This window comes from Denticeps clupeoides, chromosome 6, assembly GCF_900700375.1.
Source record: "Denticeps clupeoides chromosome 6, fDenClu1.1, whole genome shotgun sequence".
NCBI lineage: Eukaryota > Metazoa > Chordata > Actinopteri > Clupeiformes > Denticipitidae > Denticeps > Denticeps clupeoides.
Genome location: NC_041712.1, coordinates 21,247,276 through 21,269,191, shown reverse-complemented (window position 1 = coordinate 21,269,191; position 21,916 = coordinate 21,247,276). Strand labels below are relative to the sequence as shown.

At 43.4% G+C, this 21,916-nt stretch overlaps 1 protein-coding gene across 2 annotated transcripts in view; it reads right to left on the bottom strand.

The window, feature by feature from the left end:
* Positions 1-911: 911 nt before the first annotated feature.
* LOC114791845 (vacuole membrane protein 1-like) overlaps positions 912-21,916 on the bottom strand; it is a 49,356-nt gene continuing 28,351 nt past the window's right edge. For both annotated transcript variants that reach the window (XM_028982329.1, XM_028982330.1), the window contains 5 exons: positions 21,356-21,436; positions 20,847-20,963; positions 18,791-18,852; positions 4,060-4,162; positions 912-3,266 (listed from right to left, as the gene is read on the bottom strand). In XM_028982329.1, the coding sequence (XP_028838162.1) occupies positions 3,123-3,266; positions 4,060-4,162; positions 18,791-18,852; positions 20,847-20,963; positions 21,356-21,436 (507 nt within the window). In that variant the 3' untranslated portion in view covers positions 912-3,122. The remainder of the gene's footprint in view (positions 3,267-4,059; positions 4,163-18,790; positions 18,853-20,846; positions 20,964-21,355; positions 21,437-21,916) is intronic.

Here is a 21,916-nt window from a genome sequence, read left to right as displayed (position 1 = left end):
TTTTATATGCATAGAAATATCCATACATATAATCAAGACTTGATTTAGTTGATTTAGGGTGGTAGTAGCCTAGAAGGTAACACACTCTCTACTATGAACCAGAAGACCCAGGTTCAAAACCCACTTACTACCATTGTGTCCCTGTGCAAGACACTTAACCCTGAGTGTCTCCGGGGGGGAGGGGGGCTGTCCCTGTAACTACTGATTGTAAGTCGCTCTGGATAAGGGCATCTGGTAAATGCTCTAAATGTAAAATCTACATTTTTAATATGAATACTGTGTGATGAATTAGTGTAATATTTACCCCTTTATTATATTGTTAAACAGATGAGTTTAAAATTGAGCCTTTTGGTAATTTTTTCGTACAGGCTGAATGCTTTATCTTGTAATATTTACCCCATTGTACTGCCATCACACAGGTATATAAAAGGTCAAACGAAATCCCATTTTTCAGAAGTGAGTGAAGCGGAGGTGGCGGGTGCTGCAGAGAGGCGTCGAACATCGTTCTGAACTCAAGCCTGTTTGTACAAGCAGGATTTGCATGTTGGGCTTCATTCAGCAGCCCGGGGCTGCAGGCCTGTCACACAGTGGGGCGCATCGATGCCACCACGGGCGGGTGTGGCCCCGGCGAGGGCGCCTCAGGTTTCCGCAGGGGAGGAAGCGTTTCTTCCTTCTATAGGCGACGCAGCTGGAGGATGTGGGGCTTTCCAGCGAAAAAAGGGCTCCGTCACTGCAGCGCGGGGTACTGCAGCAGTGCGTTATGGGTGAAACTTGAGAAGGCAGAGGAGGAGGAAGAGGAGGGAGGAAGAGAAGGGGGGTGTACATGAGGTTTTTAGTGTCAGCGACTTCCCTGTGAATCTGATGCTGATCTGAACTAAAACGTCCAACACACAATGAAGAAAACAGAGTTCTTTTTTCATTTGAAACAAATTCATCTTTATTGAAGGAAGTAAAACAGAATTGTGCAACACACACGGCCTTCAGCGAGCTCACTTTACACGTAAAAACAGTCACGGGTTCACGCATAGAACAGGATGTTCTGAGAACTGGAGGGAAACGTACTCCCTGAGCGAACAAGCCAGAAATATGACAACTGAAAAGAACAACTGCTTTCTGGAAAACCGCAAAAATGATCAATTTAATAAAAAAGAAATAAAAAAAGAAGAGGCAAGGAGTAGAAAACAAAGACAACAAGTGTTGAGCAACAGTGGAGGAAAAAAATGTGAGATAGTAAGAGAAGGGAAGGGAGGGGGGAGTACGCACTAAACTGTGTCATAACGGGATGTGTTGCAATAAGGTGTGTGTGTGTGTGAGGGAGCGCTCTATGGATTCTCAGGAAATTCAAGTGGACATAGCCAAGCCCCAGAAATACACCCAGAAGCTCGTATTAATGGGTTAGGCAGCACCACACACACACACACACACATACACTGAAAGATGGTATATATCACACACACACACACACACACACACACAGAAAATTCCAGTGCCAGCACTGACGTGAAAGATTGCACAGTTCTCCGTTGTCGAGAAAGGAGAACCACACACACAGGAACAAAACAAAAAAAAAAAAAAAAAAAGGGAAGTTCAGCCTCCACAGACAGAAACGGCAAAAAAGACAACAATAAAATAAATAAAGAAATGAGTTAATACACAAATGATAATAACAAAGGAAAAATATGCTGGTCGGATGAAGGGGCCCAAAATGTCAGACAGCCTACAGACTGTTGTCGCCATGCAATTTAACAGCCAACACCAGTCTGATAAGCTATCTGACAGGCTGGGAGTAAGACTGACATGACTGACCACACACACACACACACACACACACACACAAATACTTTGGGCCGGTTACTTACCGCGGCGTCATTTAGGTTAATGGGAGCAGCAGCGTTCCCCGCAGCGCCGGGGCTCGGAATGAGGAGCGCAGTGTGCGATCGCCTCGCTCAGCCACTCAGCCGAGAGAGAAAGAGAGAGAGAGAGAGAGCGAGCGAGCGATGCAGCGCCAGGGGGAGAGAGAGGGAGAGAGAGAGAGCGCAGTGCACCGAGTTCAGCTGCGGGTTCACCTAAGGTAACGCCGAAGAAACTCCACACTGTTCCATTTTTTATACGCCCGCCGCTTCCAGGCGAGCATACCAGGGCAGCGTTACAGCGAGGCCTCGCCAGCAATTAAAGCGCCAGAGCGACCAGGACATCTGCATACGGAACCGGGCACCAAAATATTACATACGGAACATAAAATAAAGGGTTCAGGGGGTCTAAATCTAGTCAACCTACCAGCTCACGGAACCGAAAAAAAAAAAAAAAGAAAAAAGAATGAATGAATGAAACGAGAGACGGGGGTGGGTGACAAGAGACCAGCAGCAGCGTCTTTATCAATGAACGCCGTTCGCCTCAGGAAGTTCATCAGAGAGGAAGCGACACGGAAAGAACGCGCCGAGGAAACGGTCCGATTTCGATGCATTATTGCATCTGGTCGAGTCGCCCCAGGCTCCCTGACTCACATGTTCTCTTACTGGAAGCGGAACACAGACACACACACACACACACACACACACACACACACACACACAAAAAAGGGACAATAGGAGCCGGCAAGATGAATCACTGAGTTCGAGTACAGCCTGATGTAAAGGTACAGAAGGAGGGGAAAAGCCTCTAGACAAAGGTCAACTTCAAGCGTCTTATAAAAGGTGTGTGCACCACGCTCACCTCGGCTCTTATTGCTTTTTAAATATTAAATAAGCTAAACTTCACCACATAAATAAACGTTCAAGTAAGTTCTCTTGCGGACCAAAGTCAGAAGGCTACGATCTAATGCCTGACGTGAGATCAAGCAGACAAAGGAGATTAAGGCCTTAATGAAGAAGAGTTCGTTAGAGCAGCTGCCCTATAAAAATCCCCATCGCGGAACCCATGACTAGCCATTATCTCTACAGGAACATTCAGGTTCTACTTCAAAGGAAACTTAAAAGAACACAAGAGCTTACGTGGGCCTACTCTAGCACTACTGGAGCCAGGCTTCGTGAATGGACTCGTTAATTTTGCTAAAAAAAAAACAAAAAAAACGAGGAAGCGTCTTGGTGATCTTTGTTCTCTCTTTTTCTCGGGTCACCTCTTCCTCATTTGGTTTTGCTCTCCGAGTGCTTCTGCTGGTGGAGGCGCTTGGCGTAGCTCTGGGCCATGGAGTTGATGATGGAACAAAGGAAGAAACAGACCATGACGACCACCACCTTCTCGAAGACCCAGGACAGCCAGCTTTCCTCCTGTAGAAGAGAGAGAGAGAATATTAAGAAACACTAATAAAACCGTACTCGAGCTTCCTGGTCTGTGGTGGCGGTGGCTTCTCTGGAACTACTTCTCTCTCACGTAACTGCACCGGGTTCAAGTTACGAGAAAAGGAGAGAGAGAGAGAGCGAGAGAGAGAGAAAACAAAAAGAGGAACATTGTTCCAGAAACGGCCGTAATCTCGTGTTGTGCAACTTCAGGTCTCAGTTTCTCTCCTTCTCTTCCTTTCACCTCCCCCCCGCCTGCCTGCCGGCCCAGAAGCCAGCGGCGCGAGCGGCTACGACATTTCTGGAAGAGTCGGGGATGACAGCGAGGTGAAGCCGCGTCTCTTTGTTCCAGACGCAGTTTTGATAGGCTGTCAGAGGCAGAAGAAGCCCCCCCATCCGCTTCCCGGCCGGCCGCCCTTCCCGTCTAGCCTGCGCCGAGTTCATCGGGGTTCGGCACTGGAGGGAGGGAGGGGTCGGGAAGTGTGTGTGTGTGTGTGTGTGTGTGTGACGCAGGGGAGTGTCCAGTTCACTCCGACTGCTGGGCATGACTCAGCATCCCCCACAGCCGTACACCGGTCCTTTCTCACACACACACACACACACACACACACACACACACACACACACTTCACAGAACTGATTCTACCCCTTACACACACACACACACTCCCTGTTTAACGTCACGAGCTGAATCAGAACAGCGTATAAAACGTATGAGACCTACACACACACGCTCGTGGGTACAGCGTGACTCTGGGGGACGGGGGACGGGGCGGATACTCACGGCTGGGGTCCCGTCTTCGGCCCGGTGGTGCAGCTTGGCGCGCTGAGCCTCCAGATATTCCCTGAAGGGCTTCTGAAGAGAGGCGCCCAGCAAGGGCAGCGCACTGGAACACATCCACAGAGAGAGAGGGAGGGAGGGAACGGGACGAGGGCGGGAGGAAGAGGGAGAGACAGACAGGAGGAAGAAAGACAGAAACAAGGAAAGAAAAGAAAAGAAAAGAAAGACAGGGCTGGTCACATCAGCGCTACTCACCACTGAAAGAGCCGCTCCGCTTCACAGAGAGAGAATAAAATGGAATAAAATAGAAATACAGTAACGACCCTGCACACAAACAGGTGAAGTCAAATTGAAAATAGAGAATGAGAAATCCTAGAAGTTGTAAAAAAAAAGGAAAGAAAGAGGGGGAAAGATGGGGAAAGGAAGAGAGAAGTGTTCCTCTGCGAGGCAGAGGGAAGAAATGAATGATTTCTCAGAACTCTCACATTTATCACCCGCGGTTCCTGTAAGAACTGGTTTCAGCCAATTAATGAGGAAGCGGCTCGGATGCCGCCGCCTCACTGGCCGAGAGCGGGGAGCAGGCCACGCCCGCCACACGCCATTGGAGGAGAGTGCTACTGACAGACAGCCCATATAAGGAAAGCCCTTTTACGAGTGTTAGCTACCAACAACCGACCCCAACACACACACACACACACTGACAAAAAAAAATACTCAGACATACCAAATGGCCCTTCCCTTACAAATATAAAATCTATATAAAATAAGACAATACATTCAGTAAATTAAGACAATAAATTCAATACTAAGTTTTAATTCAACTACGTTAGAACGTATATGACATTTTTTTTAATACCTCGCACACTCACACACACAGGAAGCTTGCAGATCGTATACATCCTCCTACACATTGTATGGAACTAAGTTACTGTACAACCTCAACAATTTAGCTAACAAAGGAAGACTTCCTACACTCCAACTCACACTCAAACCTGGCTGCTTTCAGAAGGACCCTGAGGACCTTCAGCCACCCAGCCCTGCTCCAGAACGTTAAGGAGTCCCTCACAAAGTTACAAACACGCACAGATCACATATTAACTCGGAGAAATGGTGTCAGTTTTGTGGGGTTTCTTTGTGCCGGAGGAATGGCGGGCTTCACACCGATGAGCAAGAGTGAGTCACCGTAACGGCCCGGGCGACTCAAAGAGCGCGAACTAACCAAGTCAGACCAAGACTGATCAACATGCCTAACTGCACAGCCAGCACAACCAAAATCTGTAGAAATTCTTCATTGTCGCACTTTGGAATTCTCATATTGCTCAATTTTGATTTATATATTTAAAAAAAGAAGAAGACAAGGAAAAAAAAAAAACATCTATTTTGGTATTCCAGTGGATTTATGGTATTTTTCTTTACGTTTGAGAGCTGTGAGTATAAATGAGTTAATCATTTTTAAATAAATAAACCAATAAAGTGATGGGCATTTTGTTGAAATTCAACATGCGGGTGGTGGAAAAAGGAGAAGGAGGAAAAAGTTAACCAAAATGTGACAGGAAATGCCTGCTTCAGGTACATTTCTCAGAAGGTGTAAATGTAAATGTGCATCAAACACTTTGCTTTGTGCAAATGATCCCATGTAGTTTAGCTGTGACTCCAAAAGAATTCGTATTCATTTATATTTAAATGCAGTAAAATACTGTAATCAGCTTAAAAGATCTACAATATTTTTTGTGAAAAATCAAAAGATCTCCAAGAGTTAAATTACTTAAATAATTTGTGCATTGGCAAGTTTGAACTAAAACCTACTGCTGAATAAATTATGTTCTTCTTACTACTGGCATGTGACGGCATCATGCACGAGACAAGGTAAGTTTGTGTGATGAATGATCAGATCATGATTATTCCATAGTATTAAATATTTCAGATATATTTAACACCTACAGAGAGATCAATTCTCATCAGGAGCTTTACTCTTGTTATTAATTGATGTGCAATTAAAAAGTTCACAAATGAAATCTGCACTGATTCTATAAAAATAAAACACATTAACTACAAAAAAAGCTAAAGTGTTTATAGAAGCATGTTTTAGTAAATGTATGTATGTACATAGTCTGTATTATATTAAACTTTTGGGTAACAAAGCAGGCATCTTAAATCCAGACCGCTTGTTCATTTGGAAATTATGTAATAAAGCTTAAAATGTACATATTTTACAATGCATATATTTAAGAAAAAAGTTTTCAAAATTAAAATACTGCTTTTACAGTCATTCAGTCAATATTACACATTTTTCCTTCAGATGTTTTTTTATGAAACTATTTTTTCCGTGTGTGATACTCCCATCCAAAAAATTGGAGCAGACACACACACACACACTCACACACACACACACACACACTTCTAGAAAATCTCTTTGTCTAAACCCATAAGTCATAGCTTATTAATCAAGTCATTGATGCTAAATATGCAAATAAACAGCATGAGTTCATCTCTGAAAGCATGAGGAGGACACCGCAGTCACATGAAAGCCTGTAGGACCAGATGTTAGTCTACCAGGCATTTGCATGTTCATGCTGAACAAGGAAAATCACAAAATTTTTCAAAGATCATTGAATCTGCAGAAAAAAAAGAAGATTACAGATGATCTTTTAAAATAAAATATATAATTAGCTGTGCCAGTGATTGTTCTGCAGATCTTGAAACCAAAGTAAGCGCATTGAAAATAATTGCACTGGCTGAATAGAATTTTTTTAATGAATTGGTGTAGTGACGGGTGGTGAAGGTCAGGTCACAACACAGGTAGAGAAGATGACTTTACTTCCTGCCCTGCTCTGATCTCATGCTGCTCAGAATGAGGTAAGTGTTGGGAACTAAAGGCTGATTCACATACGGGGCCTGAGACAATGAAGACGGCGATGATGATGGCGAGCATCATCATCCATCTACTCATACACCAGCGTCCACTCCCAGGTAGGGCAACAGAAGGAGACATTTTCCCCCGTAACCCCCCTGACAGAAGCTGACTCAACCGGCACGGCCGCAGGATCCCCTCATAACAATAACGGCAACATAAAACAATAAATATCAAAATGCTGCAGCTTTTCCACATCGCTGCCGCGAAGGAGCCAGTAAAAGGCTCGTGGTGAACGAGACGGCCTTGGCTGGCAAAGGAACCACATGAGCCAGAACCTGAGTGAACACAGACGGCAGGACTGGGTCGAGATTGCGGGGGGGCGAAGGGGTTAAACCGCCCACCATTGGCCATTAAACGGCACTTGGGATCGACAGGTCGGAGGTCACGGGGCGCCGAGGTGACTCACGTTCACTTCGGTCTGCGGCCAAACCAACAGGAAACTGGGTCCGGCGCGACTCACATTTAGAAGGGTTAATAAAGGATACTGGTTTCACCACTATGGAACACACACACACACACACACACACACATCAGTAGAACCACAACCCAACTAAACACTCCTGCCCAATTCTTTATCATTCATTATTACCTCCATATTATTATGATCTTTACTACTATTCATTCATTTGTTGCTTGACACACACACACACACACACACACACACATATTCATCCCTTTTTGATTCACCATTGTTGCTCAACTGGTATGAACCATCTAGTCATGCCCAGTGTTAATGGTCTTGTCACTATTGTGTGTGATGTAAATGCCAAAAAATAAAAGAGTTAATAACTGACTGACAAAAATGAGATGAGATATCATTTCCTGCCATTGCATAAATTAGATCTTTTTCCCCCTCCTGCCTTTTTTAACCATTCATTTCCTTGAGCAAATTCCACAAGCTGTGAGTCAGAAATGGCCTTTGACCTCTGGGCTCGTGAGATGGGGGACAAACACACAAACACACACACACACAGTCCTAACCTGTAGAGACACACCTACATGTGTGGATGAGATTTGTGTCAAGTGAAGATAACATGACGGCAATGATGAAACGTGGAGACTACGGGGATGGAGGCTTCATTTTATGACCTTGCTGCTAACACACACACACACACTCACACACACTCACACACACTTCAACTCCCCTGCCAACTGCTGTTCAATTGTCAGGCCTCACATTTAAGAAAAAGGGCAGAGTTAAAAAAAAAAAAAGCAGGAGGGATGAGATCACTTCTTTTTTGGAAATGACTTATCAGCCCGAGACAGTGAGATGGGGAGGGGGCGGGGCTCTGCCAGCTGATCACTGCCCCCTCATCTGCAGGGTTGCCGGGAAAAAAGAAAAGGAAATAAATAACGGTTGGACTAATTAAAGACGACTTACATCCATGTCACTTCCCAGTTGTGCCCTAGAGGAAACACACACACAAACACACACGCTTTACTGAAAAAACCCAGACAATTAGGTTGAGGTGGCCGTCCACCATAAGCAGCTGAATGAAGACAGATGCAGACCCCATCCCACCATCTGAGAGCGTAAGCAGAGAACAACGGGGACAAATGAAAACATCCTGTGGGGCTCTGGGACGAAGAAGCACTGAGTCACGAGAGCAGCAGACGGGGCCTGAGTGACGGGCCTGTCCAGACAAAGACATGAGAAGCGAGGGGGGAGGAGGGACGATGGGCATCTGGGCGGATGAGTCGACGCCATTCTAACCCCCCACAGCGACCGACACCCTCGTCTCACCCGGTTCCACATGCTGGCCAGCCAGACAGACGGTCTGTCGCACCTATACCGTCAGTGTCCGACCAATCAGATTTCAGAAAGATCACACACACCTCATGACCACACCACATTTATACTTTACTGCACAGAAAGACATATATACTGCATTCTTAAATCTACTTTGGTGGGAACACATAAAAAACGTGTACTTTAGATGAACATGTTCAGTGCATACAGATTTGACACAGACTGTACACATTTTGGAAACCCGCTTTTAAGTGAATATGTATACAGTATCACAAAATGAAATATTGTGTTATATGTGATTTTTTTCCCCTCACACCCGTAAGTGTCACTGTACGAGTACGAGCAGATGACCAGTTAAAAAATACAAGTATAAAGTTTATGCACGGCACTGTGCAAAATTGCAGTCAGAAGTGAACCTAATTAAAGGTTCTTCATCTTCCCAACAGTAACGCCGGAAATTACTCACAAAGGGACTATGTAAAAATCACGCAGATTGAAAAGTGAACGTGGTAACAATGCTGATGTTGATATGAAGAGATGCGATAGGAGAACTGGGTGTCGGTCCCTCCCGACTCTGGTAACTAACGAATCATCTCCTACAAGCAAAAGTCTACAGATGGAGAACAAGATTGTATTGCTGCTCGGAGAACAACAGGAGTCTCTTTTCTACACACATCATGTCATCAATTCATGAAAATTCTGCAACATCTGATCAATGTATGACACAGGGCTATTCTTTGTTACTTTAATCATATCACTTGCAGCTTAGTTAAACCGTGGTATTGGTCAAAAGTCATTTTTGGGTAACAAAGCAGTGTGTTTGTACAAAGTACTGTACACACACACACACACACACACACACACACACTAAGGAAACAAAAAAAAGAAGATGCAATTATAACATTGATAAAATTATAAACTATTAGGAATAACCTGTAAAATTCTACATACACAGTGAAAAATATGAGAAAATATTTATAAAATATATATATAAAATATTCTTTATGTGGTGATTCAACTAGTTCACTTTGCCGTGGACTACATGCAAAAAAAAAAAAAAAAAAAAAAGGTTTCGTTCAGAGGAACAGTCTGACTCTCAGTCGTAGTGAACCCTACCAAGACTTGTTCTCGACATGCGAGTGTCAGTGGGCAGGAGAACAGAACTGATGTCCCGTCGTCTCTGCTGATGGCACACACACACACACACACACACACACACACACACACGCAGTGGTAATTGTTATTTTGGGGTGTATAAAGAGGCTCTGTGTACCTGTGTGGTTTGCGGGTGAAAGGTGCGGAGCGGCCTGCTTCCTTGCCCACACTAGAACGAGTGAAAGTGCAGCTCCGCTGGCGAAGTCGCGACAGCCGATTCCAAAGATGCTTACACGAATCGCCGGGTGGGGAGCAAAGAAAAATGTCATATCATATCTGTTCTATTTGATAGAAATCTGATTTTAAAAAATTTGAGATGCATTGAGATGCATCGGTTAAAAATAAAATGAAACGAAGGTTTTGGTTAAAACACACACTCATGCTCTCGTGTGAATCATGTCAAGTCTGAGCTGAAACCTGCTCCCCCGTCGCGCTTGTTCTATCCTGTTTAAATTCAGACATTTTATCGTTTCCGGCACTCATTGCCACCCATCCCATGTTAGCGGCGGTCCTGCCACGGTGACTCAGGTTCTGGCTCTGAACGGGGCAGGAAAAACGCTGAGGACTGGACTGTCATCTGTGGCGGTCCTGCTGTCACACACACACACACACACACACACACACACAAAGCCCTGTAACAGTGTTTTCTGCATCAGCAAAATCATCTAACTACACAAAAATGTGTTTGTCTGCGGTCTCTGTCTCCAGGTTGACATCCACAGAGTCGTTCACGCCCTGGAACGAGAGGCTGGTGTGGCACCAACACACACACTCACGCTCACACGCACCTAATTCATAAAACGACTTCATACCGGTCCAAAACTCAAGTCAGCAGATTGAATTTTTTTACCCAAGGGGGGGAGAGTGAGAACAGACAAAAACAAATGTGTCACGAGCTGAATAAGAGCGCAGGACCGGACCACTCTAGTCCACACACAACCCCGGGGACACCAGGTCCTCTGGTTGAGACACACAGAGTCGGGAAAAGGGAAAAACCCCTGATCTGACCCCCAACAAGGGCCATGCTCGATTAAAGCCATGACAATCCTATCACGAAGCCCCGATTCCACATGGCTGACAGCTTTTAATAAAATCCCGGGATTGTTGCACACTGATCTAGGCATTGATTTACATGTTTCTTGGTTATTTTAAGATTTTGCACATTCCTGCACATTTTGCACATGTTTGTCTTGTCTTGTGTGTCCTATTTGAAATATCCAACATATCCACTTACAAGCATCCTACATGATGTTGTCCAGTTTTGTCCTGTTCGACCTGTTCATTGTACAGAAAAGTTTTACATTTCTCCTATAGAGATAACCTGTACAGTATTTAAGTTTTAGTAAGTATAGTTATTTTAGTGTGTATATACATTTATATTTTTCTTTTATGATTGCACTATGGGAGGGTCTGTGTGAGACATTATTTCAATACACGGTATACTGTGTATACTGTTGTACTGACAATAAACCAACCTTGAATCTTATTAGACCTTTAAGACCATCAGAACTTATGAAACATATTAAAATGAGATGCATGGGTTAGCAGCTTTACTTTTTACTTTTTTCTTCCCTTCTAACCACCGACCCCTAGGTCACTACAACCCGCAGGCCCAGATTTCAATATTTAACTAAACATATCCAAAAATGTTTCTAAGTTAGTCAAGGTTAAAGGCAGAGGAGACAGGCACCTTTTTCTCGCCGTGGAGAGAATAATCTCTGAATGGGTTCCCACCAGTGGAATCATGATCTGATCTCTGGAAGGGTGACTCAAGCTCAAATCTTCCCACATTTCAAATTTCCAGCCGTCTCCTAGCTCCAGATGTAGGGGGAAAAGGCTGTGAAAACACTGGAGCTCAATAGCAGATCTGTTCAGGTGACATTGAGCCGCTCAGCTACCGGGAAGTGGGTGACACAGGAGGTGATTGTGCCAGCCTATGATGGACGAGTTAATAAAGTCTTTTCCACGAACAAAGGAGTCTGATAATCTGATTACGCGACCCCCTTCGCAACCCCTCATGTTTTCATGCCGTTTAGGACACCTTCCATTCACTAATTCTCATCTTCGCAGAACCATGGTCTGACTCATGCAGCTCAGAGGATCTTTGTGAACGAAGTACCTGGGTAGTCATTGGTTTATTAACCCTCCGTCTTTCTCCATCTCACCATTTCTTTTCTTTCTCTGCCTCGTCTGTCTGCGTCGGTCACCATTCATTAATCCACTTAGGCCATTTCCCCTTTAATCTCCTCTCTCTCCCGCACTGTTCTCCCCGAGCTCAGGATGCATGTGTCGGAGATGCATTGTCTTTGAGACCCTGACGGGGTATAATGGACCCCCGACTGAGGGCAGACTCTACGTCCCGGACCGGGCCAGTCACATGGTAATGCGCAACCTTGCCACTGAGCCCCCCGGTAGCCTCCCCTGTTCAATCACCCGGGCCTTCGCCTTCGAATGCAGCCCCCCGCCGCCGCTGGGGGGACCTGCAACAAGGAAGCAGCAGACAGATGACAGTAGCTGGAATGGCATGAATGGGAAACGAATGACAAAGGGAGGCTTCACGCTGGGGTCATCATCAAGCAACAACAGGAAAATTAAGCAAATTCAAGCATATAAGTGTTTGCTATTTTCTGCCCAACATATGTGTTTACTGAACAAACTTGCTACTGAACTAGTACTACTAATCCATAATGCAATATACAGTACAGGCCAAAAGTTTGGACGCACCTTCTCATTGAATATGCGTTCTTTATTTTCATGACGTTTACATTGGTAGATTCTCACTGAAGGCATCAAAACTATGAATGAACACATGTGGAGTTATGTACTTAACAAAAAGTGGAGACCTGGCCTCCACAGTCACTGGACCTGAACCCAATCCAGATGATTTGGGGTGAGCTGGACCGCACAGTGAAGGCAAAGGGGCCAACAAGTGCTAAACACCTCTGGGAACTCCTTCAAGACTGTTGGAAAAGCAGTTCAGGTGACGACCTCTTGAAGCTCATCGAGAGAATGCCAAGAGTGTGAAATGCAGTAATCAGAGCAAAGGGTGGATATTTTGAAGAAAATAGAACATAAAATATGTTTTCAGTTATTTCACCTTTTTTTGTTAAGTACATAACTCCACACGTGTTCATTCATAGTTTTGATGCCTTCAGTGAGAATCTACCAACGTAAATGGTCATGAAGAAAACACATTGAATGAGAAGGTGTGTCCAAACTTTTGGCCTATAATGTATATGTAAAAAATAAAATGCAATAATGCAATATACACCATGTATTTAAATATACACTGTTATATGTACTAGATTTGGAATAATATTTTTTTTTTATTAAAATAAATGAATATTTTTTTCAATATTTTTTTCATTCACCTGTAATAATCTAATGATCTGAGATACTGCATTTTGTAACATATGAGCTAGATATCTATCTATCTATTTACCTATATATCTGCACATATCACTGACCAAATTGGCCTTCATTAAATTTAATCCCAGTCAGAGTGCAGGAATGCTGAGGGAGAGACCTGAACGCCCATCAAGACTAAACAAAGACTCAAGGCAAACGTCATTTAGGGGATAATTTATGGCGTCTGGGTGTGGAAAAGAGGGAAAAGTCTGCCATTCCCATAATCAGCCTCTCCTCCAGCGCATCGGCTCCCTCATGTCCCACGTCGGCTGAGATGCTGCAGAAGCCGGGAGGGGCGTTTGACTCGCAATTCCATTTTGATGACAGAGACATGTTAGATTCAAGCATGATGCTGCATTGCTTTTTTGATTCTGGTGGGGTCTGCCTGAAATTGAAAAATGTTTCCAGTTCCGCTTGCAGCTCAGTCTAGATTTTGCATTAAAAAAAACAAACGAGGCAATTCAGCATAAATCCTCATGAATCGCTGTCCTGCTTCCCAATTGCATAACATCATCACAGACATTCCAGAAATGTTCCATTCAACATTCATTAACTTATCATATCTGGTTGTATTCATTTCAGAATGCAGCTATTATGTGAATATATTATGCAGTTATTGTTATATGTTATATGCACCATGAGAAAATCAGACACTGGGTATCTCAAATTATTATAATTCTCAATACAAAAATGTCCAACTTTCGAAAAAAAGTAGTTTTAGTTTATGAACTAGACGCACTGGTAAAACCTTTCCTAAAATAGTGAATCATGTGCCGTGCTTTCCCCTGAAATGTCAACAGCTCATTTCTCGACTCCATTTGAGTTCACCGAAATGCTTGTCTCTTGAGAGACACACAGAGAGGCAAACAACAAAATAAAGATCAGGTCACTGTGTTGGAGTCCAACGGTTACTTCCTGTAATAAAACTGGTGACTTTGGTCTATGTGCATATAATACAGTCATGAGGTGCAAAAAAATGCGTTAAACAGGAATCAATCAGCTGACACTCTCGCTGGCTTGGGTTAAACACAGGGGCAGCTCGGGGAGAGCAAATGAGAAATTCAACATTGAATTTTAAGCAGTTGATTAGTATTTTCCATGAGAGACGAAATGCCTGAAAGAAGCGCTTGGTATATATCCCACTCTCTCTCTCCCTTGCTCCATTTCTCCCTCTTTCTGTTTCTCTCTCTCTTTCACATACACACACACACACACACACACACACACTACACTGTATTAAATGAAGTTATAATGCAAAGTGAAAGGTGTGGCAAGGGATGTGAAGTGAGAAACAATGATTTTCTAAATTATGAAAGAGTAATAATAAAAAAATTCATACATTTCAAAAAGTCCATAATTCATAAATTTGACATGGTTTGTTGTTATATTTAGAAGCATGTATTATAGTTATTGTAGGCTTCAGGCATATTTTGATTGATGAAGCAGCCATTATCCCCCCACCCCCCCATATTTAGATGTTCAAACAACCACACCCATCCGCTTTGAGGAACTTTTGTTTTATTGTCACTGATGCGCTGAGATATGAGGCCGGTCACAGCCGCGAGGTTGCAGAGTGACTCGAAGTGCACAGTTGTCAGGGTGGCATAAAAAAAGAATGCACGAGGCAATAAAGGAGGCCTGTTCAAACATTAACAGTCGTAACAAAGGCCTTCACATCTGTTTGTAAAGAAGCAGTGCAGTGTGTATACACGCTTTATGGCGTGAATTTCATCTGATCATCTGTCTGACAAAGCCCCACTAGTGGTCACCTGCATTAAAATAAAGAGCCTCCATTGGTAGAGTAAAAATTACAGAATAGTGGAAAATATGTTTTAAAAAAAAATTATAAGTGAAAGTTGACGCAGGAAAAGAGATGGAAAGTATGAGGAGGCTTTACAATGAAGGGGAATTCAGGAAGGAAGAAAACCGTTACACAGCTGTAAAAGGGGAAGCTCTTCAACTAAAACAGAGAGTTTCTGATGAATTCAGAAACCTGTCCATTATCAAGCATCTGCAGGTGTGTGTGTGTGTGTGTGTGTGTGTGTGTGCTTGAGTGAGTGTAAGCATTTCTGCGTGAATGAGAAAAGCCTGTATGTTCTCATCAGCTGTATTGGCTGCCTGTTGCACATTCACAGACACACATATAAAACACACTTATAAAAACCCCTGCATACATGAGCGTGTACACTCCACGAGCACATCCTCATTAAGACACACACACACATTCACACATTACACAGATACTCTACCCTGCACCACATCCTGTCTCTATCATCCTGAAGCACACCGCAACAGTCCCCACCCGGCTGCAGTCAAACAAGCACACCACAGCCATGGGTACATCAAGTCATTACACACAATTCAAGCTGGCCTCACACAGCCATTCACAAAACCAGGCACACACATGCAAGCATGCTGCCCGCACAGAACATCCATCATACAGCCAGTTAATTAGAATCAGGAAAAGCAGACACCCTCTGTGAATTTCCCTCTGGGGTGAATACAGTATCCATCTATCTGTCTAACTGTCTATCTATTAGAGGTGTGAACATTCATTGGTCTAACAATTCGATGCAATTACGGTTATCGGTTATCAATGCCTCGATATTAATGCATTGATGCAAGGTGCCACTGAGGTGCCACTGAGCAAAGCACCATCCCCACACACTGCTCCCCGGACCCCTGTCATGGCTGGTTCATTAAGGTGATGGTTAAAAGCAGAGGACACATTTTATTGTGTCACCGTGTGCTGTGCTGTGCAGTGTTTCACAATGACAATCACTTTCACTTTTAATGCATCCCATACATTTTTTACATTGTCACATGATGTTTTCAAATACAAGAGTTGAGGTCTGATTGTAGCATGATTTGCTACAATGAGCAGAAAAACTGTCCGCGCTCACCTTGCAACAGTCGTATATACTGGTAGTTCCCCTTTAATGCAGATTGACTCTCCACCAAGCAGAGGAACAGACTGGTCCAAGCTCCTGTGGTCCCTTTATTATTTCATTTTGTACTACATAAAAGCAGTAACACTTTCAGATGCGGCACGGGTCGTGAAAAAAATATGCATGGTTTTCTAAACTCCTGGTAAGATAGTCAACATCTGCATCGTGATGCATTAATTACAAAACCCCTAATATCTATCTCTCTATCTATATATTGATCACCCCGGCAGAATGAATAGAAGCACTGCTTGCCTGCTTTATTAGGCCACATCCTGACTAGATGCGCTTCTGGTGTGGAACCCTGCTCAAGATGGTCGTGAAACTGATACAGCAGTGGGACGTGTTGTGTTGGTCCAGCACCCATAAATAACACGACAGCAGCTGTTCTGTTGCCAGAAACTGGAGTGCAAGACAATGTAAACACAGTCAACGCATCTCTAATAAAGTGGCCATAAAATAAGTTAAATGTAGGGCCTCCTTGCAATTCTGCCATTAATATTTCCAGTCAGGGTTAGGAGAAGAAGTCCACTACAGGCCAACCTTAGAAAATAAATATTGAATCCATTGGAAAATTGAATCTTAAGGAAATGTTTCTTTTGGGCCACCATGACTGTACTGGTACCAGTATGGAATTTCCTAAATGGGCAACAAAGCTTCACTTGCACTTTCTGTGATGCCTGTACTGGCCACATCAGGTCATTTATAAAATGTTCAAAACATCTTGCTTTAGGTACCACAAGGGTCAATATCAGGTCCTTTATTAATTTAAGCTGTATTTGCCAATTGGTATAATAAGCCAAATATTTATATAAGCTCATTTATAAGGTTTTATAAGCTCACTTCTGATTTGACTATGGATGTGCTGTATTGGTGATTAGCATTATTAAAAACAAATAATAATGAGAAACGTTTTTATCATGCAGAAAATTTTACAACATTCAAACCTGGTCTATCACTATAAATCGTTCACAATCTGGTGCTGGAATCTAGTTCCTGAAACCATTGCCAAATTAAGTACCAAGGTAACAACAAGAGCCTTTAGCACTTAGTACTTATGTAGTATTTACAGTTCAACTCTACAAGACCAATAAGTGAGGAGCAACTTCCACACCAACTACCTGCTCCAAAATCTTTCAGATTGATTACAACTGAACTACACTATGCAGTTTAATGCTCCATAAAATTGACTTTACAAATCTTGTTGCATGTGCACAACGTGAGCCAATGAAAATACGTTATTACATTTACATACATAAAAGTTATGACATGTTACATATTAACTACATCCTGTTCAAATAATTATTTTAACATGAAAAATAAAAAAACCTTTGAATTTGGATAAAAAATATATAATTTCATTCATTTTCATTTCATTTATGGCATTTATCAGACGCCCTTATCCAGAGGGACTTACAATCAGTAGTTACAGGGGACAGTCCCCCTGGAGCAACTTAGGGTTAAGTGTCTTGCTCAGGGACACAATGGTAGTAAGCGGGATTTGAACCTGGGTCTTCTGGTTCATAGGCGATATATATACATATATAAAAGTCAACCTTTCTCATAATTTACACCATCCACACACCACCCATACTGAGTAAGTTTACAGCAAGCTTCAGTTCAAGTGAACGGGCAGTTTTACTAATGAACCGCCTTCTCACTACACACACACACACACACACACACAGACACACACTCATTTTCCTCTGAAGCCTACACAGACAACAATTACAGATGAAGACACGTCACTGCCGCTAAGTCCACCACTAACACCACCGACAGCCTCCACATAGTGTCCGTCTGTTATGGCGGGAGATTCAGGTCGTAGCGTAGGTGGGGTGCGACATGCACACATTTCTGAAGCTAAAGAACCACAGACCACAGCCTCACAACACTGGAGCACCCAGAAGATGGAGGTCACGTCTCTCAAGCAAACCCGAGCAGGGACCCTTCAAAGAGCAGAAAGTGTAACGTCACTGTTGTCTCAGCAAGATTAAAATAAACCAACCAAAGGCAACAGCCAGATCAGAGTGACTTGGCAGGACTTTAACGAGAACCCAAAGCCACACTTTAAAAGTCACAGTGGCTTCCACACAAAACACCAATCGTGTGCCTTTGACTGGAACGGTGCAATTACCAATAGGGCGCCTTCCCACTGCCCTTTTCCCACCGTTTCATGGTCTCGAACTAAAGGTTCCTGCTGAGTGCCCATTCAGTATTGCGAGGTGAAGAGATGTTCATGTGTAGGGTTGATTGGTTATTTTTTTGGGCTCCATGACGCCATGTTGTCCACTTACAGAAGTTTCATACACCTGCATTTCACTTCCTGTTTCTGAAGAACAGCGTTGGGACGGTGGAAGGGTCTTTCCTAGCCTCTACGGCTGTATTTCAGTCTCGCTCGCTCGCTCACGCTGCATCTTCACATTTCCACGTAACCCTTTAATGTCTGACCCACTTTATAACCACAGACACACACATAGCAACAGACACAGACACTCGCTCAGGACGTTTCCATTCGTTCATGGGGCCCATGAACATTACTCAGTGGTTGGGATTACTCACCCAATGAGGGCGACCATCTGCTCCACGATGTGCCTGCTGAAGGTTATGATCACAAAAAGTTTCTGAAAAAGAGAAGGTGGGGAGGGGGAGAGGGTTCCATCGTTAGTGTGACGTTAGGAGGGTTTAAGGAGGAGGCCAGAGCCTGCTAAAGGTCTGAGTGAGGCGTCCCGGTGACCGTGACACGATTGGCTGTGAGGAAATGAGTGTCTGTGTTGTGGCTGATTAAACTCGGGGAGCAGAGGAGGTCTGGGCTGGAGGGGTTGTTAACGAGAAAGATAAAAGCACCGGAGTTCCTGTCTGGGGGGTCCCGTCCTCGCTCTCTCTCCCTTTGGTGATGTCGGTACATCTGAAAGGCGATCTAAAAGTTCAAAAGACCCTGTCCAGCCTGGACCCTGCTTACTCATCGTCTCGTACGGTCTGTGTGGTGCAGCACCAATCAGCACAAAATCACCCGTCTCATGCCGACTGGAACCAGCCTCCTCACTGAACCTCACATGGTCTAGAACCACTTTTACTTCCATATGGAGCAGGTTGTGGCAGACAATAAAAAATGTAAATAATATTGTACTAATTCCACTTTCCAGCCCAACACAAGATACAAAACCAAAATGCATAGACAACAGAGTGATTTCATTAAAGCAGAGACCACAGAACACAGTCGCAATATGTTACGCTGATATCAAGCTGATCAGCAAGATATTGACAACGGTCGGGATACTTTACGTTGCAATAATCAATACCAAGACGAACAGAAGAACAACGGCTGAAGAAGAACAACGCCTGAGGGGAAGAACAACGGCTCCAGAAGAACAACGCCTGAGGGGATTTGTTCACTTGCGTCATGCTGCACTGCAGTGTGACAAAAAATGACTTTGAGAAAATAATGTTACAAAATGATACGCACGCAATGAAAGTTATGAGAGAGACGGTCGGATCAACTTGATACAGAGTGTAACATAATCATGCAGACATGGCGCTATGGTAACACAACACCTTTGCGTCTGACGAAAATGTCAACTTTACAATGACAATGACACTGGCACTAAAGCACAATTCTCTGAAACATAAGAGGGTCAAGTATTGTGAAACGTGAAACACGGCGAGCCCTGTGTGTCACTCTCGGCAGGAACAGATCGGGTGTCTCCGCCTCGCTCGGCGCGCAGGTGAATCATGACAACAACAACAAAAAAAAAGGTGTGCGCCCACGGCCACAAAACGGGGCCGCTCGTGAACGAGTCCCCTTTCTCTCACTGTCCCCGGCCTAAAATCGACTCCTACGCACACCTACAAAAGCCACCTACCGACACAAAGGCGGGCGAAAGGGCCAGGTGTAGAGCTGAGGGGTGTGGCTCATTCGAACTGTGTGCGTGCGTGTGTCTGATTTCTCTATCAGTATGATAAAAAAAAAGTATTATTCTCCGGCGCACGACAACGTTCCCCACACCCTAAAGACCCGGTGCCCTGTCCAAGTGAGCCAAGCAAATTCGAACTTACTCGGAGCGGTTAATTATTCACTCGATTAGATTCCTGATTCTGCATGAACATCGGGAGAAGTGGGGGACCCGTGTAAATTGCCCAATTGCCCATGGGTGGGGGGGGGGCCCTAAAAAGTCAAACATCCCTCATTTTCCGCCCTGCCCTGGTTCAACCCTGAGCTCGCCTGCTCCAACGCTGCTCGGTAATATATTTGATCCGCCGTCTCGAGTTTCAACCTACTTGTCTACATTCTGAAATCCTCCTGGGAGATTCCTGCAGGCTGCTCAGCTGCGCTGTGCACAAAATGGATGACCAGAGCAGAGCTCTGCACAAAATGGCCCCCAAAGAAATTGGCTGGTGGCAGATTTGCATTTCTTAACTGATACCACAGATGGACACGTAAACAGAGAGCTGGGAGCCAGTAGGTTTGAGGCGAACATCATTTACATTCCAAAACCACAGCAAATTTCACGGCAACTGCTTAAAAATAAAGCTGACAAAATAAGAAATGACCATTGCTTTAAGAAATCCCAGTTTTTCATACTGCAACACCGTCCCCGGGGTACAGCTATCCTCTCACCTGAATGTGCATTTTTATTACTGCTTTCCCAATCAGCGTTGCACCAAAGAATGTCCAAAAAGGCACCAGGAAATGTCCGCAGGTTATACCGGCCAGGTCAAACAACGGATTTGGGATCTGCAGGGAAAAACATGTTGTTATAGGACGAATAAACTGATCAGGATAAATATGTAAATTATTTTCATACTGAATAGTGCAATGGGTAATCCATTCATAATACAGAACAGTGTATATCTCAGTTATTTTTAAAAGATGAAAAACAACCAAATTGTTTCTTAAAATAACAACTCTTACATTCTAAATCTCATAATTCATTAAAAAGAAAAAATGTCAGATTAATATGGATATGTATTATAAAGAAAAATCATAATTTGACCAAATTTCACTAAATGCAACTATAATTTCTATAAAAATTAAACATTTAACATTAAACAACAGAAATACTGCAAGCAAGGTGTTTTTAATAAGGAAAGCACATGAGAATGTCTTAGATTGTGCAACAAACTCACGGAAGCACAGGCAAGAATCCCGAAGAATCCGACTCGCCGCACCATTTTCTGGACCGCTAACTTGGCTCTGGTGGCAAAGTCCTAAAATTAAATGAAAATCTAAGTTTATAAAAGTCACTAAAAAGAACCAATTTACTACAAGCTGATTATGAGCAACTTTGCACAAGTCAGGGTTCATTTGTGTTTTAAGAAACGAATGTTAATTCTCTCATTTCAGCAAAAGGAACAGAATCCCTGACTCCGAATTCTTATAATGATTTAACTGGCAAATAATTCAAATTGCTAAGATATTTTATTATTTTCTGTTAGACAATTTTATGTGTGAACGAAATGCATTTTGTGCAGAAAATGTACAGAAGATGAAAAGCACTAAAGAACATTTCAACTTGAAGCACAGGATTTCGGCTGAAATGCTACTCTTTTTATTCTCACATTTGTTTTGAGTAAATTACAGTATTTTGATGGTTTAAAGAGATTTGCACAAACTCTCTGAAAATGTAAATTAATAACGGTTTTGCTTAAATTATAACTAATTTAATTTAAATGTGACTTTTTTTGCAG